Source organism: Eptatretus burgeri, chromosome 6 (genome assembly GCF_056783735.1).
Source record: "Eptatretus burgeri isolate ZD-2024b chromosome 6, Ebu_testis_v1, whole genome shotgun sequence".
NCBI lineage: Eukaryota > Metazoa > Chordata > Myxini > Myxiniformes > Myxinidae > Eptatretus > Eptatretus burgeri.
The window spans coordinates 49,460,653-49,480,872 of NC_140966.1; the positions used below are offsets into that span (position 1 = coordinate 49,460,653).

Genomic DNA, 20,220 nt, shown 5'->3' on the forward strand with positions numbered 1-20,220 from the left:
TTTCTGGCTCTCCTGAGAGTCGAAACACTTGTTGCGGGCTTTGTGGAATGGTCAGGTTGCCGTCAGTCGGAGAAAACATTGTTTCAACGTAACTGCTCTCACCACAGGATATATATATATATATATATATATATATATATATATATATATACATATATATATACATATATATATATATATATATATATATATATATATATATATATATATATATACATATATATATATATATATATATATATATATATATCTTCTTCTTCCTCTTTCGGCTTGCTCCCGTTAGGGGTCGCCACAGCGGATCAACCGTCTCCATTTCGCTCTATCCTCCACATCTTCCATTGACACTCCAACCACCCGCATGTCCGCCCTCACCGTATCCATGAATCTCTTCTTTGGCCTTCCTCTTCTCCTCCTGCCTGGCGGCTCCATCTTCAACATCCTTCTCCCGATATACTCCGCTTCCCTCCTGTGCACATGTCCAAACCATCTCAATCTCACATCTCTCACTTTGTCTCCAAACCGTCCTACTTGCACTGTCCCTCTAATATACTCATTTCTTATCCTATCCATCCTCGTCATTCCCAACGAGAATCGTAGCATCTTTAACTCTGCCACCTCCAGCTCCGTTTCCTGTCTTTTTGTCAGCGCCACCGCCTCCAAACCATACAACATAGCTGGTCTCACTACCGTCTTATATACTTTCCCCTTCACTCTTGCAGCTACCTTTCTGTCACAAATCACTCCTGCAACTCTTCTCCACCCACTCCATCCTGCCTGCACTCTCTTTTTCACTTCTCTCCCACACTCTCCGTTACTTTGGACAGTTGATCCCAAGTATTTAAACCAATCCACCTTTCCCCACCTCAACTCCTTGCAACCGCACCATACCACCACCCTCCCTCTCATTTACGCACATGTACTCCGTCTTACTCCGACTGACTATCATTCCCCTTCTCTCCAGTGCGTACCTCCACCGCTCGAGGCTCGCCTCAGCCTGCTCCCTACTCTCCCTACAGATCATGTCATCCACGAACATCATAGTCCATGGGGACTCCAGTCTGATCTCGTCCGTCAACCTGTCCATCACCATTGCAAACAGGAAAGGGCTCAGAGTCGATCCTTGGTGCAATCCCACTTTAACCTTAAACCGGTCCGTCATTCCTACCGCACACCTCACCGCTGTCACACTGTCCTCATACATATCCTGCACGATCCTCACATACTTCACCACTCCAGACTTCCTCATACAATACCACAACTCCTCTCTTGGCACCCTATCATAAGCTTTCTCTAAATCCACAAACACACAATGTAACTCCTGCTGGCCTTCCCTATACTTCTCCATCAACATTCTCAAAGCAAACATTGCATCAGTGGTGCTCTTTCCTGGCATAAACCCATATTGCTGCTCACAGATCGTCACCTCTCCTCTCAACCGAGCTTCCACTACTCTTTCCCACAACTTCATGGTGTGGCTTAACAACTTTATCCCTCTGTAATTTCCACAGCTCTGCACATCACCCTTATTCTTGAAAATCGGAACCAGTACACTTAGTCTCCACTCCTCCGGCATCCTCTTACTTTCCAAGACTTTATTAAACAATCTGGTTAACAACCCCACTGCCTTCTCTCCTAAGCACTTCCATGCCTCCACTGGTATACCATCTGAGCCAACCGCCTTTCCACTTTTCATCTTCATAAGCTCAGCCTGGGAATTCTTCCAGAGAAACATGCTCTCCCACGTGCACAGGTTAATCCCATCTTGTCTTCTGTTATCATACTCATCCTCCTGCCCATGGGAGACAGAATCCTGTGGTGAGACAGATAGATTGAAACAATGCCTTCTTGAACTGAAGGCAACCTCAGACCATTCCACAAAGTTTCGACTCTCAGGAGAGTCAGAAAACAACATTTGGCCAACTTAAAGTTTGAACTTTCAAAATTTTCTCGCTTCTCCATAACTGTTCAGTCTGGTGGAGGTATGCTCCCCCTCCATCCCTTTTTTCATTTCAAATGGCACCACAGCAGACTCCACTCGTGAGACGGCCGAATGTCTTAATACCCTGTCATACCCCACCCACCCCCCCTCCTCCCGACCGTCACACCCAACTGCTGTTGGACTCTTATCTTTTTCACCGAAGAATGTGGAGAAGTTTCTTTCATTCCTCAACCCTGATTCTGCAACTGGACCAGGCGGCATGGGGTCAAATGTCCTAAAACTTTCTTCGCCGCTCTTCCCATCCTCTTTCTGTTCCGTTCACTATCATTTGCCCTCGGTCATCTCCCATCTGCTTGGAAATCAGCAAACATCACTGCATTATATAAATGTACAAAAATTGATCCCCTAAACATTATATAAATGTAAAAAAAAAAACCGATCCCTTGAATTACAGACCAATAATCTTACTTTCAATCATCAGCAAAGTCATGGAATCCATAATAGCAGGTGACAATCAAATCCATCCTCTTCTCCAATGGCCTGATCTCTGACCATCAGTTTAGATTCAGACCAGGTCACTCTACCTTGGAAATGTTGCTCCTGCTCTCCCAAGAATGGATGGAGGCCTTTAATGTCAGACCCCAGATTAGTGCTGTCCTTCCAGACATATCTCGCAGATTTGATGCAGTTTGGCATCCCGCCATGCTCTCCAAACTCTCTGCTTATGGCATTGCAAGGCCATGGCTTACTGACTTACACCATTATCGTAGCCAACATGTGGCTCTAAAGCCGCTGTCACACCTTGACGTTTTAGCCAGCGAATGGCAAGGTATCAAAATGTATGCAAAACGCTGGTGTACGCTGAACTATTGATGTTTTTTCCCAGTTTTGGACGTATTCATAACGAGTTGGACGTATGCATAAGGTATTAGTAACGTACACAGAACATTTCAATCACATATAGATAACTTATACCAACGAATGCTGAGCGTGTTGTCGGCGTTCACAACCTATGCCCAACGATAGTGTAACTAATCCAGAGCGCGCGGCAGCGTATCGCCGACGATCACGAGGCATAGGCTATTCATAGGCTACGGCTTGACGATTCAAATCATAACCGCACTAGACATCGAAGTGTGAAGCCGCTGTCACACCTTGACGTTTTAGCCAGCGTATGCCTACGTATGAAAAAATTGCCAAACCAAGCTGGCACACGTCAAATACGTTATGGGTAAGTTTTGTATACGTTAAGAGTACGCTGGCATACATCGTAGTACGTCGATAAATTTTCAGCATGTTGAAAATTTCTCGACGTACTCGGCGTATGACACACGTTCCGCATACACTGGCCATAAGTTGTAGGCACGTTACGCGATCATTGACACACGTCGACACACGTTACTTGTAAGTTACTCATAAGTCGAAACACATCGAGGTAATGGTTAGCGTCAGTGTTCCAGACTCCCTGTTTTTTTTTTCTTTGGTATGACGGTGATGTTGACACTTCGATTTCTAGTGCGGTTACGATTTAAATCGTTGAGCGGCAGCCTAATAATTATATTATATTATAACCGCACTAGAAATCGAAGTGTTAACATCACCGTCATACCGAAGGAAAAAAAAAACAACAACAGGGAGTCTGGAACACTGACGCAAACCATTACCTTGACGTGTTTCGACTTATGAGTAACTTACAAGTAATGTGTGTCGACGTGTGTCAACAATCGCGTAACGTGCCTACAACACGTTACTCATAGGTTAGAAATAAGTTTTGGATACGCTAAACATTACCTCGACGTGTTTCAACTTATGAGCAACTTACAAGTAACGTGTGTCGACGTGTGTCAATGATCGCGTAACATGCCTACAACTTATGGCCAGCATTATGCAGAACGTGTGAGTCATACGTTGGCATACGTCGAAAAATTTCAAGCATGGAAAATTTGTCTAACAGCTCGGCGTACTATGATGTATGCCAGCGTACTACGACGTATACCAGCGTGCTCTTAACATATACAAACTTACCCATAACGTATTCGACGTGTGCCAGCGTTTTAGCCAAATTTTTCATTCATCAGGCATACGCTGGCTAAATCGTCAAGGTGTGACAGGGCCTTAAACAGGATCCTTTAATATCCTCTCCCTGTCAAGGCTGCAGTGCCACAAGGCAGTGTTCTCGGCCCTGTCCTATTCCTAATCTCCACAAATGATATTTCTGACACTGGATATTCCTATTTATCTCTTTACAGACAACTCCACCCTCTGCTGTAATATCCTCCATCCTTCAGAAAGGCCGACAGAAGCGTCTTCCCTCTCTGCAGACATTGATAGAATCACAACCTGGTGAAACACTTGGAATGTGCCTTTTAATCCTGAGAAATCCTACACACTCATTGTCTAAGTCCAAATCCTGACCTGGCCTGGCCTCCAATATCGCCATTGGAGAATATCGCAGACAGAGCATGGTGGGGCGAGGTCAGAGAGGAGATGGTAGAAGACAGAAAGATCACCGACCTGCCTGAGTGACAGAGTGAGAGACCCAAAGACTCAGCCTCATGGCGGGAGATACCAATGATCCTAAATGCCTTTGTTTCCACAGCGTGAAGCCGAGAAAGGTGAGAGCACCAGCCCAGAGGGGAGAGCAGTACTCTACCCGGCTGTGAGCAAAAGCTTTGTATGTAGTCAGGAGCTCAGGTGTACCAAGGAAGGATTTTGCACGATGGAGGATGCCCAGTCAGCGACTGGCTTTGGAGGCCAGGTTGGAAATGTGGCTTTCCCAGGAAAGATCATAGCAGATAGTGAGACCCAGAAGCTTGAATGAAAGGACTTCTTCAAGAGGATTGATGAGAAAGTAGATGGGGGGGGGGTGGGGGGGTTCCAAACAGTCCTTTCGGAGAGACATTTTGAGAGTGTGAGATTTGTCAGGGTTGAAAGACATGTTCCAAGTGTTGGACCAGCTTGTGATTTTATCCAGATCTGCAGAGAGTGAAGAAGCTGCTGCTTACCAATCTGAGGGATGACAGATGGTACAACAGAGGTTGGAGTCATCAGCAAAGAGATAGAGGATTTTTCAGAGTCGGAGAGATCATTGATGAAAACCATAATAAGAACAGGGCCCAGAACGCTGCCTTGCAGAACTCCAGCCTGGACAGGAAGAGGGGATGAGAGAACTCCATTAAGGGCCACACGTTGGCTGACAGGAGAGATGGCCTTGGATACCATAGGAAGAGAGTTTGGTGACCAGGGCAGGGTGCCAGACCATATCAAAAGCACGCAATTATGTCGAGGGAGATGGCTCTGATTTCATATCTGGCATTGAGGATCTCCGTCCATTGTTGGGAGAGCAGAAGCAGCATATTCAAGGTAGAGTGACCTGGTCTGAAATTGATGATCAGAAATCAAGCCATTAGAGAATCGGAAGAATTTAATGTCAGAAACGATGATGGATTCCATAACCTTGCTGATTATTGGGAGAAGGCTGATTAGTCTATAGTTGCAGGGATTTGTTTTTGCACATTTTTTTAAATGCAAAGCAGTCATGTTTACTCATCCCCCATCCAAAACCATGTTCTTTTCTCCCCCGGTTACGTTTCCCGAAGCACACCTCTTTCCAACTTTCCTGTTTTCCTTCCTGAGAGTTTGCTTCTTTTTTATCCACCTCACTGGGATTAATTTCCTTGCTTCTATTCCCCTTATCCTTCCCTCATCCTCATTCTTCCTCACTTCCCTTATCTTCGAAGTCTCACCCTATTTTGTCCTTCAACCCCACTGTTACGTGTTCCCCACCCTGCTTCTGCTATTCATTTTGTTCTGTTGCATCCTGATCCATTCTGTGTTCAGCTACTCCATGAGTCCACTCTAGACTGTATGCAGTATATAAAAAAGTTATTTGGTGAGAGTTGTGTTATTGCATTTGATATTTCTTAGGCCTTTGATAGAGTCTGGAAAAAGGCCTCCTTGCAAAACCACCCAAATATGGAATTCCTGTTCCTCTCATTACCAGGCTGGAAAGCGTCCTTACTGGATGCTCCAATCATCTCCAGTTGTGGATCATACCTTCTCGAAGAAGTTTAGTATGAACTCTAAAATGCCCAAATGAGTCAGTAATCTCACTAGTATTAAAATGGGGGTTCTGAGGAAAAACAACCTCCCAACCCTTTTTTGCTGAGACTCCAACTTAGCCACCAACAGAACCTCCCAACCTTCAAGCTTATAATATAATTTAAATACGTATATATATATATATATATATATATATATCTTCTTCTTCTTCTTTCGGCTGCTCCCGTTAGGGGTCGCCACAGCGGATCATCCGTATGATCCGCATACTGATTTGGCACATGTTTTACGCCGGATGCCCTTCCTGACGCAACCCTGGTCGCCTCTTACGACACAGGGATAGGGTACACCTATTTTTTAACCGGGGTATACACCGGCCCAGTATTACTGGTGCTCATTTCGCCGACCTCGGAAGGATGACAGGCTGAGTCAACCCCCTGGTGTATTAATTCAGTGGCTCAACGGGGCTTGAACCCAGGACCTCTTGGATCCCAAGCCGCTGCTCTAACCACTGCGCCAACACCAGGCTCACGTATATATATATATATATATATATATATATATATATATATATATATATATATATATATATATATATATATATACATATATGATATTTTAGACACGGTTCCTCGGACCTATAAATTATATTATTCGAACAGAGAAGAAATTTTATGTGCAGAAACTCCAGAAAAAATTTTTTTTCATTCAAATAAGACAGAGCAAATTAGTTCTTGGTATTATGGAATTAATTCATAAAGGCTATTGATAAAGATTTGGTTGTTTTGTAGTTCATTAAAGTATCTTATTTCACGATAATTTTCATCACCATCAACTGTTGATAAATAATATTTTGAGATTTGGTTCTTTAAAATATCTTTGTTGGATAGAGATAAAATGGTGATCTTCTCTTCATGTTCTTGTTTGGGTTCCCCTGAGCCACATATCATTTTATAATTGTAGATCATTTTTTTCGTCGATTTCTTGACATCCATAAAAGTTTTCTGTCCAGTCAAAGATGTTTATGTTTCTTACATCCATTAATTCAGCAGTTTCAATATTTAACCATTTGTGTTTTATCCATTTTTAACTTAGTTATTTCTTCGATAAGACTGATTTGTATTTTTCACATTCATGATGTTTTCCGTTTAAAGGTCCCTTGACATGCAAAAGTACTTAAATTTCATTTATATATGTCCTATAGGAGTTTTTCATCGTGATTTCAGATCTGACAATGTTTTTCACAATACTCATTCTGTAAAATGTAAAATTAAAAAAACAAACCTCTTCGGGAACGCCCCTAAAAATTCTCCTGAAAGGGGCGTAACCCACATGACGTCAACTACAGGATGACAAAGGCTGCACGTAAATTACTCGGGTTGGTGGTCTACGTGATTCTATTGGCTTTCTGTGCGTTTCCACATTTGAATGGTCGACTCAATCGCTTCGTTCATTTCTGCTTTTAAAAAAATCGAACATTTGGTTTTGAATAATGGATGACATGGACTTTCATTTGTCTGGTAACGACAGTGAGTGTGAGAGAAATGAAGGATTTTTTGTCTGAATCACATGGAGAATCGTCGGATAACGTAGTCGCGGGAGGTGAAGTTGAGGCAGCTGGAAATGAAATACGGCCTTAGCAGTTCGAGCCTGAAGCAGGACAAGCAGAGGAAAATGGCGATGAAATTCTCGGCGTTCATTATGATCGGGAGGACATCGAAGGAAGACTTGGCATTAACAACTGGTTAGACTAAATCCTATTCGTAATTCAATAATGTAAATTCTACTTGCATACTGCTCGATATCAGAAATATTTTAGTGAGGTGACGTGAACAGCACAGCACAGCGGATATGTTGCACCGCGGCAAATAAATCGCAAGCAAGGCCAGCGCATGTCATCGGCCGTATCTCTCCGCGCATAAAACAAAGCAATCTCGCTGTCCGGATACGATTAAAACTTGTGTGCAGAACACACCTTGTGACACAATTGTCTCGAGTCGTCCGATAAATCTGACGTTCTGTTGCATTTTATTCCTACTGTTGTCATGTCGCGCCAGTAGAATAAGCCTGGTGTTGGCTTAGTGGTGAGGGTGGCGGCTTGGGATCCTAGGGTCCTGAGTTCAAGCCTCGTTGGCCGCTGAATTAAAATACACCAGGAGGTTAACTCAGCCTGTCATCCTTCCGAGGTCGCCAAAATGAGCACCAGTGCACTGGTAAGGGGGACACTGCATCAGTGGCATAGCCACGTCCCAACCAATGATGACACAGACACAGAGAGAGAGACACACAGAGAGAGAGACACACAGAGAGAGAGAGACACAGAGAGAGAGAGAGACACAAAGAGAGAGACACAGAGAGAGACAGAGACAGAGACAGAGAGAGAGAGAGAGAGAGAGAGAGAGAGAGAGAGAGAGAGAGAGAGAGAGAGAGAGAGAGAGAGAGAGAGAGAGAGAGAGAATAATAAAAGAAAGCTACAGCACATCAGATTTATTTGCCGAGTCGGACGGATGACGGATTTATCGGACTAGTTGGACAGACGACTGATTTATCGAACTCGTCTAGACCAGTGTTTCTCAACCGGGGTTCCCTGGAACCCTAGGGTTCCACAAGAGGTCGCTAGGGGTTCCGCGAGAAACAGTAATGAATAGGCTAATGTATTTTTGAGGAGTTTTTGTTTGATTTAATATTCGTAATTGTACTATACACGTACGGCATATTGTTGGAAACTCCTTGGTTATTATATTAGAGGCTTCAACCTCTTATATTATTTACAATTATAACGACCATAGGGAATGTATTTAACGATGTCTATATGGCGCCAGCGTGAAACCGCCCTCACTGGTTTGTGGACGTCCTGTACGCGGCGGATTCGAGCATCATTGAGTGACTGACTCAAGTACGGGACGCATGCACGGTGTCCATCTATCTTCTCTGGGCTTCCTCGCGCGAAGTCTGTCTGTCTGTCTGTCTGTCTGTCTGTGTCTCTCTGTGTCTGTGTCTCTCTGTGTCTCTCTGTGTCTCTCTGTGTCTCTCTGTGTCTCTCTGTGTCTCTCTCTCTCTCTCTCTCTCTCTCTCTCTCTCTCTCTCTCTCTCTCTCTCTCTCTCTCTCTCTCTCTCTCTCTCTCTCTCTCTCTCTCTCTCTCTCTCTTAGTTCTTCTGTTTACCTTTATTTGTTTAAGTTTTGTTGATCAAGTTACATGAGGTGTGTTTTTTAATTGTCAAACAGACTCAGCGTTGACAAACACTTTCAAAAATGACGTTTTCAAACAAACAAACAAAAAATATACAAGCCGGTAGGCGACGAGGGATTCGCAAGGATCGAAGCGCTGGATACGATGCTTTTCATTCTGACCGATCCACCGACGAAGATTCATTGCCAAGATGTATTGGTTCACATACAATTGTTCCTCTGCCTGGCAAGATTTTTCCTATTGCGTATTTTGCCAACTGGCACTCCTCATAAAAAATGACGGTAAATAGACACCATATTTTTGAAGGACTACCATTTGAAAAATAATCGGTTTGCTGGTTTGTGCTGTTGAGCCTCACGTTGCACGCACGCGCGCACATACACACACACACACACACACACACACACACACACACACACACACACACACACACACACACACACACACACACACACACACACGGAAAACCCGATAAACTTCTCTCAATGCTCTTGTTTGACCACATCTCCTGAGCCACACAATATTTTTCATAAGCCACGCCCACTTTAAATAATAAATAATTGGAGGTGGTGTGTGGGTCTTGATCGTTTTCGGTAAATAAACAAATAATTGAAGGTGGTGTGGGTGGAGAATCGTTTTCGGTAAATAAATAAATAATTGGAGGTGGTGTGTGGGTGGGGAATCGTTTTTGGTTAATAAATAAATAATAATTGGAGGTGGTGTGTGGGTGGGGAATCATTTTCGGTAAATAAATAAATAATAATTGGAGGTGGTGTATGGGTGGGGAATAGTTTTCGGTAAATAAATAAATAATTGGAGGTGGTGTGGGTGGAGAATCGTTTTCGGTAAATAAATAATTGAAGGTGGTGTGGGTGGAGAATCGTTTTCGGTAAATAAATAAATAAATGGAGGTGGTGTGTGGGTGGGGAATCGTTTTCGGTAAATAAATAAATAATTGGAGGTGGTGTGTGGTGGGGAATCGTTTTCGGGAAATAAATAAATAATTGGAGGTGGTGTGTGGGTCGTGGAATCGTTTTCAGTAAATAAATTAATATTGAAGGTGGTGTGTAGGTCGTGGAATCGTTTTCAGTAAATAAATAATTGGAGGTGGTGTGTGGGTCGTGGAATCGTTTTTGGTAAATAAATAAATAATTGGGGGTGGTGTGTGGGTCGTGGGATCGTTTTCAGTAAATAAATAAATAATTGAAGGTGGTGTGTGGATCGTGGAATTGTTTTCGATAAATAAATAAATAATTGGAGGTGGTGTGTGGGTCGTGGAATCGTTTTCGGTAAATAAATAAATAATTCAAGGTGGTGTGTAGGTCGTGGAATCGTTTTCAGTAAATAAATAAATAATTGGAGGTGGTGTGTGGATCGTGGAATTGTTTTTGGTAAATAAATAAATAATTGAAGGTGGTGTTTGGGTGGAGAATCGTTTACGGAAAATAAATAAATAATTGGAGGCGGAGTGTGGGTCGTGGAATCGTTTTCGGTAAATAAATAAACATATTATTAGAAATCCACAAAGACAGAAATGCGGTGATTCCATTTATTTTGGATCCTTTTCACTTTGGTCAATAACGTTTGGATCGAGGAGAGATCGAAGGTGGAACGACAGTGTAGTTCCTTACAAACACTGTATACACACCTTAAATGACGGTAAAGACACCCGATTTTTGAAGGACTACCATTTGTAAAATAAAACCTCAATCAAAAATCGGCTCGAGTAAAATTTTCTAAATATCTCGAAGTGTTTAATTCCGAAGTCTCGTTTCTCTACATTCAAAATTGAAGGACAAGTATTGAAAATACTGTACGCGGTTTTTCGGTCGCTGTACAGCAACGGGTGGTTGCTCGGCAACGAAATTCAAACGCGCACATTCCCAGTATATATTCCACCTTTTGGCAAAGTTTCATCGAAATTGGTTCGCTGGTTCGTGCTGTGGAGCCTCGCGTTACAGACACACATACATACATACACACACACACACACACACACACACACACACACACACACACACACACACACACACACACACACACACACACACACACACACACACACACACACACACACACACACACAGCCGGAAATCCCGACAATAAGGGATATATCATATATAGCAAATCCAATATTTTTTTTGTGAATTAAAACCTCGGTGTGAGGTCTCATAAATGAGCAGTACGTTTTTTTTCATTTCCAATAAATTTGACGAAAAGGGGGTCATTTTTTCCTTAAACCAGGTATCCGAAAAAAATATTATATCTACCATGTGAACTACGATAAAAATATAAAAGAGCTAGATATTAATAATGGTATATTGTAATTTTTATGCAGGGGTTCCCTGAAACATGAAAACTATTTCAAGGGTTCCACAAGGGTAAAAAGGTTGAGAAACGCTGGTCATGACTCGAGAGATCTCGAGTCAATCCACTCTGTGCGAGTTTCTGTAGGTGACGTCAACGATGCGATTCGCTGAAGTCAACTTTTTTTAGGGGCGGGGCATAGTAAGTTGTGAAAAGCACCAGAAATGATCGAAATATTGCTCTAATTATCCCATTTTTGATTAAATAAAAATGGGTGATTTCTTCACTGGGAAGGTCAAGTTAATATATGAATAATCAGAAAGTTTTGCACGTCAGGGGACCTTGAAATACCAGATTTGTTATTTTCTTCATTCGTTTGTTTGGTTTTTACTTGGTTCGATTATCAAAAACATTTATATTGGAGAATAGCATTTGAAAAGATTTTTGGGTAATGGACATTTTGACTGAAAAGCTTGAATGTATTTGTGTAAAGAAATTTAGAAGATTATTATTGACGACCTTTTTGGTCTCCTTCGGTTTCAAAACTGGGAATTTTTTTAGTGATTTTATTTATCTTTTATGTTTTAAAAGCTGAGGCTTTTCTGGATTTTGTGAATTTTACCTAAGAAAAACAGTTGATTATTGATTTTAAAAAGTACCTTAGAAACTGCTAATTTTGGTCAAGGTGGTCAAGAGGGTGCTTTGTCCCAAACACGCATTTTCATACGACTTACCTTGTTTCTCCTTTTAAACAACAACCTTATTTATACCATTATAAACAACATTCACTCATATATTGATGACAATTTTACATACTTCTGTCAATCACAAATGTCATTGGTGAATGTCTTCTTCCCAGTCAATGAATGTAAACTGCACCTCAAATGCCAACTCTCTGGATTCTGATTTTAAACCTATAATATAATGGGGCTAAACAACATTCAACTATACTAAAAGACCCAATTATTTTTCATCCAAAATCAAGTCAAAATCAATGTTCACTCACTTTTCACATGAAGTAACTACATCACACAGACTTCCAAAATCATCATTTTGTGAATTAAAATATACTCAGATTTCCACTGGAAGTTTCACATTGTAACTATTGCCAAAAAGACTCCTCAGAAATTGGGATTTCTTTTCTTGAATCAATAATTAGCTTCTTCTCAACTATTGACTTTTACAATCTCAAATTCATTCCATGATGGAATACTGCTCACACATTTGGGGCAGAGGTCCTCTGTCTGTGTTGTACATCTCACTTACTATCAGCATTCTGCCATGAGCCCATCACAGAGCAGTTTCCTCTTTATCCTTCATGTACTGTTGCTCTGCAGAATTATCAGATACAGTTTGTCCACCCATACATTATTGGCCAATCACCAGGCTATTCTTACTGTTGTATCTGCATGCATTCTCTTTCATTCTGTGTATCCTCATTCATTTCACACACAACAAAACTGACCCTTTCTGCTTTACCAATGATCTACATCCAACCTTCAGCAGTTGAAGGCCCAGATCAATAAGCTCAACCAGATCTAACGTTTCTTCTTCCTTTTCCTTCAATTCCTTGCAATCAATTACAGGAGGTCATCTTGAATGATTATTGGTATCGCCCTTCTCCTGTAGCTCAGGATTAGTAATTTTTTGAAAGATTTATGTTAGCAACTTTCAAAATAATCTATTAACAAGGACTAAGCAAGCAGGTGACAATAAAGTCATAACCGATATACAAATTGATCCTTACCTTGGATTTCTCCATTTCTTTCCAGAGCAAATTTCCAGTCAGTGAATTTCCCTGTGCAAAGTCCCTGATGTAATCCAGGATGGCCATGTCATCCGCAGGTGTGTAAGCTATACGACTGAGTACACATGCACATGCACGCGCGTGAGCACACACGCACGCACGCACGCACACACACACACACACACACATTGCAATACAGTAATCTACACCAGCACAGATTCCCCCCCCCCTCCCCCACAAATAATTCAATATTTCTGAATAAATGGAAAAACTTTAAACTAGCAACTCGATTCATAGTAAAGTACAGACTGTGTCAATGAGTACACATCATTAAGGGCACATTTTACAAATCGTCAGTTAAAAGCTAGATGTTGGGGTATTTTTGAATAAAGCATTAGTAAATACCGATATATGAACGAGTAAAATTGACGGTTACATGTTATAAGTTTGTTGTAGCACACATTGCGAAATTGTATTATATACTGCTTGATGTAATGAGCTAATTTTGACTGTCGATGGCAGTGTTGCACTGTAAACTGCCTGGTGAGATTCGTGAAGATGCTGGAATATTCTCAGATGAAATTTCCAGCATGGATGAGAATCACATTTGCTAGAAGGCATGGGATTGTTCTGTGATACTATATAAATCCGCAAGAGGGAGATGCAGAGAGATGGGTGACATGTGACAAGACGGGCGTTTCCATCGTCCCCATGCTCGATTTAACTCTGATGAGTGAACGAGTTGTTAATTTCCAGAATGATTGTTAATACATGGAGCTGGTTGTAATCAAGTTGATTAAAACTCATTAAGATTGTGTGTCGGGAAAGAATTCCTTTGAGCTCTTCAATCATCCTGGACGGGCCAGTGTACGAGAGAGAACACCGCGACAAGACTCAATCATTCAACAGCCCTGGTGGACGAGGTGAACATGCGTGAGTTGTGCCAGCAGGACTGGGACACTGGGCAGTGGAAACAACTCAACACGGGAATCGGAGTTGGACATTCTATGTTATGGTGAACTTCCTCATTTGACTTTGTATCTGTTTATTTGCAATACAAGTTTCAAAAACATTATGCTGTTGATGTGGTAACTGTACGTCACTCAGAAGTCACAGACACCAACTGACAAAGATCAATTTGATTGGGTGCTAACCTGTAGATTCATTCATAACCTTGCATTGCAGTCATTACAGAACATGCTGGGTTTGGCACCACAAATAACATACGTACACGAAAGGGAAGGAAAACTCTAACGTGGGTGTATCCACCCTTGCCACAGATCATTAAGGTGGTTGCAACAATGTGCACATTTAATGCCAATAACTCAAAGAGGATATAATATTGTTGCGGACCCGGGTGTCGGGGGCGAGAAGACTATGAGGGGGGGAAAGCTACCTTGGGTTCCCACCAGACTCTCCGGAATCGCAGGCCATTGCACATGCATAACTTCATGATGCGACGGGTCGCTAATCGACCGTGAACACCAATAACTAGATGACTTAGGATCCTTCGTCTAATAAATACCGTTTACCTAATGGTCACGTGATCTAATTACTAGGGACACGCCCTCGGTACGTCTTGTTCAAAATAGATCACCTGACCAGATCAGATGCAGCCGAACGTAACTGCCCAAGGACGTACCGGCTAGGATAACGTCCCAGCTAAGCTAGGATACGAACCATGCTGGACCAATGAAAGAAAAGACGAAAACGAACTGGGAACATTTCTATGCAAGCATTTATTTTCAATCAAGCGAGGAAAGGTCTGTGGCATGGTAAATTGTGTTTATTTGTATGTACAGCAGGGAGAGCAAGGAATTTGTGGGGTGCAGCAAAAGGGCAAGCAATTTACAAAAGCAGAAACAGAGCAGACTTATCCTGTTAGAACTTCTACAATCTTAAGTTATGCTACGACAGGTGCCATCACAAACACACACACAAACCCGAGGAAGATTAAATAGCCAGAAAGAAAGAGAGCGGATGAGGACAAACAGCCTCGCAATGCCTGGCATGGTCAGCCGAACAACCCAATCCAGTCCGCTTCGGGGGAGAAATACTGGTATCTAAGGTGTGAGAATAGGTGATTGTTAATATGTATATGTTAATAGGTGATTGTTAATATGTGATTGGTATGGTGTAGTGCAATTTGGGGGGGGGGGATGTGGTGTCATGCTAGAGGAAAATGGGATTGCGAGTCAGTAATGATGCTCTTTTGTGCACCCAAAGGGGACAAGATAGAGGGGAGGAAAGAGAGAGAGGAGAGAAGATGCGTGAGGCGACAGATCCCTAACCTAGTCATGCATAGATCTGCTCGTGTAGCGTGTTCCTCCGTGGGACACTCTGCTTGAGCATTCCCACCTCGAGAGTTGGCGCCTTATCTCCGGTTTAGTCACTTTGCCGGGGCTTGTGGCAACGTGCGCTCCGCACTGGTTCTCCGGCATAAGCACGTCACAGTCGCACACCAACCACGAGTGAAGAGCCAGCGAAGGCAGAGACAACAAGGAGCAGCCAACGCAGAGCCGAGACAAGCAGAGAAGAAGGTGGTGAAGCAGAGAGGCGAAGAAGGTGGTGAAGCAGAGAGGCGAAGAAGGTGGTGAAGCAGAGAGGCGAAGAAGGTGGTGAAGGAGAGCGGCGAAGAAGAGGGCGCTCCTCCTTTTATGAGCCCCGGGCAAAGGGTGGGGTGACGACCCAAAGCGACGCGCTGTGACCCGAATGCCACTTCTCTGTTGGGCCACAGTGGCCCGAGCCACACCCTGTCAGGCTCCTGGGGCCGGAAATGGTCTCATTCGCACATCCGGCGCGACACAGCCCTGACTCAACATAGTGTATAAGCCAGCAACCTGGCCCCGAATGTGCTCCAAGTGCAGTCTGAATGCCAAATAGCAATGCACATCCGCCACCCATGCCCCCCCCGTCTCCCTCAGGAGCCAAAATGCACACCCAGGCCCTGCACCAAACTCCCGGATCGCCCTTCCCATGACCCCTCCTCGTCGCCCGTCTTGCCGTGTTCTGGCGACTGAACGAGGGTCGAATCAATCCCGCATGCTCACCCCGGACATTCCCCGCGAGATGCGGTTGGTGCTATTAACGTCCGTTGCTCGTCCCGGAATCACGTGCTTTGAGTACAGCCCGAGCCGTACAGCACGTCGATGTTTAGTGGCAAATCGTAGCGATGCAGGGGTATGAGAAGGTGTGGGAATATTTTTCCCGTGTGCAGGAGGTGTTGGTGGTCGAAGTGGCGAGTTTTTGGTGAGCGAGGGGTGAGCAAGGTGAGATGCCGTTGGAAATTGGTGCACAGATTTAAATGAAACTAGCATAACCCGCGCTCTGCGCGACATGTTGGGGTGGGTGTGTTTGAGAAAGGAACTGATGCAGAGTATCAGTAGTAATTTTACTTTAATGCAGTAAGTGGAATACGATTTCACTGTTTCAGAACCATTTTATTTACTTTTTTTTGTACCATGCACCTCATATGGTCTTTGAGATAATGTAAGCCGAATATCACGTTACTCGAGCGCAGAACAAAGTTGAAGATAGCGCGACACGAAACCACAAACTCGGAAATAATATATGAAATGAAACGCCATGCGCGTGCTGTATCGTATGTTTGTTCTTATGTTGATTCTCAGCCAAGAGAGGCTGTGTGGTGTGTTTGCGATTCATATCGTGGCATGTGTCCTTGCTTGCTTGATTTGTACCATGGCTAAAAGGAAAGGGTTGGAGTAGAAATCAGAATAGAAGATAGAGATGTAGTTAATAGACCGAGCTGCAAGACCCACACAACGTACTTCATCCCGTTAAACCACTAGACATGAGAGGAAGGTATAACTAACGAAATAACTGCCTGGGGATCACTGTATGTTGGGTGTCATTGCCTTAGAGGCATGCGGTTTTGCAGAATCACAACAATATCATGCGTGTATATATCATGAAAATGGGGATTTTGGATTTAAAAATTTCCCAGGATTTCAGAGTCAGGGTTTCAAAGTTGGACAGTTCAGGCAGTGGGAACATTATGATCAAAGATTTTAGGAATGCATACAGACATTATTTGGCATGCTTTGCTTCATTCACTTAGCGAGAGCGACACTTCGTGCTGCTTCCTTCAATTTGGGAGTGCTACATTTTGTGTCACATCTGTATCACCTCTGGCATCAGGCTCGCTTCCATTTCCCCTGATTACCTCACCTCCATTTACATTATTTCAGTCTCCCATCGATTCCATTACGACCTGTTCGTTGGTTTATAAGATTTGTGCATTCATTTATTTGATTACCATCTTGGCCTAATGTTAGGACACAGGGTTAGAAAAGATATCCCAGTGGTGTACGTGTACCTCGCTCATTTCCAAACCTCCGTACCACAACAAAATAAAACAATAAGCACATAATTAATCATCGTGTACACGCAGTAAAGAAAGACAAAATAATATGATCAAGTGTTGCAACATAAAATATAAGTATCACACAGGTGGATATCATACAAAACTAGAAGGGCACTCGGTGGAGCACATACCTCCACAATGTCATGCCTGATCCACAAGAACATGTCGGGCCCAACACATTTTTGAAATATCATGCTATGCAGTACTCTATTGTTTTTGGCCCCATCTCTCTATGGTGAAGAATCACTTTGGAGATTAAATAATTCCCATATCCAGATCTGGATCTTCACCAAAATTGAAACAATTCTTCCTTGTTACACACCCAATGCATCCACCATGTTTCATCCGAATCCGTCCACAACTTTTTTGAGATATCGTGCTATATATCATTTTTGGCCCTATTTCTCAATGGTGAAGAATCACTTAAAAATTCTAGTAGTCGGATCCGGATCCGGATCTTCACCAAAATCTAATCAGTTCGTCCTTGTCACAAACACCGAACCTGTCCACAAAATTTCATCCGGATCCGTACACCACTTTTTGAGATATCCTGTACACAAACAGAAAGGGGTGAAAACATAACGTCCTTCACCTTCAGTGGCGGAGGTAAATATGCAATTTGGTGCCTGTCTGTCTGTCTGTCATCAAAGCATTCAGTTGTTACTTATCCAATCACAAACAAACTTGATAGGGAGATGAAGGGTCATATGACAGAGGTTGTGCTTCATTGGCTCACTCTCCACCCCCCTCCCCTCCCTCCAATCCCCATGGTCCAAATTATGGGGCCAATGCAAATTCTCTCTGTAAATGTGTACGATGCAGTGTCGATCCTGGTAGTGGTAGCAAAGGGTAATACGAACGACACTTCAGAGCCCTTAATTGTATCATGAGTAAGAGGCTTCCTTCTTATTTTCACAGTCACTTAGCCGATATTGCTTCAGACATGACTACAAAAAAAATACGGAGGCGTTTCCCTGTTTGATTTCCCTTTTCCACCTTGGAAAAACGCCATGTTAAGGTGTATGGACAGCATCTTGAGCATCGTTTCATGTTATCATAGTGTTTTTCCAATGACGGTTCTAATAACAAAAGTAACAAGAAAAAGCAGACCCTTGCCAGGACTTATTTTGTGTGGTTTTTGTGTGGTGTTTGTGTACTGGTGCGTTACCCAGATTAAAAAAAAAAAATTCTGGTTGCTGGACCATGTGTCTGATAAGGTTGAAATTTAAAACATACATTCCCCATCACTACTCGATCATAATTGTGAAGTTTGACGTCGATTAATGAAGCGGCTCAAGAGAGAATTTTTTAAAAGATTTTCACTCAATCCAATATGGCTGCCAGACCACGTGACTTTTCAATTATTTGTGAATATCCTGATGTCCCCAAGGGTTGTGGAATATTTGTGCGAAGTTTCCTCTCGATCTGTCCAGCCGTTCTGGAGAAGAAGATTTTTTTATAGGTTTTAGCATAAATCAAATATGGTTGCCAAACCATGTGACCTATGACATCATATTTGTGAATGTTTTGTTCCTCATGGATAGGTGGTCATACGTGTAAAGTTTCACCTCAATCTGTTAGCCATTTCAGAGAAGATTCCTGAAGGGTTTTTTTTTTTTAAACAATATGGCTGCTGAATCACAAGACCGATAACGTCATCAATTTTTTTTTCTGTGAACCATTTTATCTCTAGATGACCCTCAAAAATTTTCATAATGATTGGATGGAGCATTTTACATATGCAGTAATGATGTCATAATGAAGACATCTATGACATCATGAAAAAAAAAAATCACACTTCTTCCCCATGAGTACTTGCCGTGTGCGCCAAGTTTCAATTTTTTTTCCTTGGTGCGTTTTCAGAGATAGAGGTCCAATTGTTTTTCTGTTTTTCCAACATGGCTGCCACACAACGTGACCTATGACGTCATAATTATAATTAAAACATTCCACACAAGTAGTCACTCATATGGTGAAAAATTTAGTCTCAATCCGACAAAAGCGGTTGCGGAGAAAAACACGAAAGTTTTGTGCAGACAAAGACAGACAGACAGACAAACAGACCCAAATGCAATACCCTCTCCTCTATCAAGGATAACAACAACTAGAAGGGCACTCGGTAGAGCAAATACCTCCACCACTTAATTCCTGATCGACTAGAACATATCGGGCCAAATAAGTTTTTGAAATATCGTGCTATATATCGTTTTTAGCCCTATCTCTCAATGGTGAAGAATCACTTAAAAAATATAATAATTCTCATTTCCAAATTTTGGATTTGGATTCAGATCTTCACAAAAATCGAATCAATTTGTTGTCACACACACCCAACCTGTTCCCCAAGTTTTGTCCGAATCCGTCTACAACTTTTTGAGATATCGTGCTATATATATATATGTATCATTTTTGAGCCCTATCTCTCAACGGTGAAGATTCACTTAAAAAATTCCAATAGTCTGATCCGGATCCTGATCTTCACCAAAATCTAATTAGTTCGTCCTTGTCACACACACCGAACCTGCCCACCAAATTTCATCCAGATCCGTCCACAACCTTTTGATATATCCTGCACACAGACAAACAGACAAACAGA

General features: G+C 42.5%; 1 protein-coding gene across 5 annotated transcripts in view; it reads right to left on the reverse strand.

Annotated features, from left to right (window-relative positions):
- Positions 1-20,220, reverse strand: part of TERF2IP (TERF2 interacting protein) — a 123,295-nt gene that overhangs the window by 30,049 nt on the left and 73,026 nt on the right. For all 5 annotated transcript variants that reach the window (XM_085884954.1, XM_085884951.1, XM_085884950.1 and 2 more), the window contains exon 5: positions 13,244-13,358. In XM_085884954.1, the coding sequence (XP_085741080.1) occupies positions 13,244-13,358 (115 nt within the window). The remainder of the gene's footprint in view (positions 1-13,243; positions 13,359-20,220) is intronic.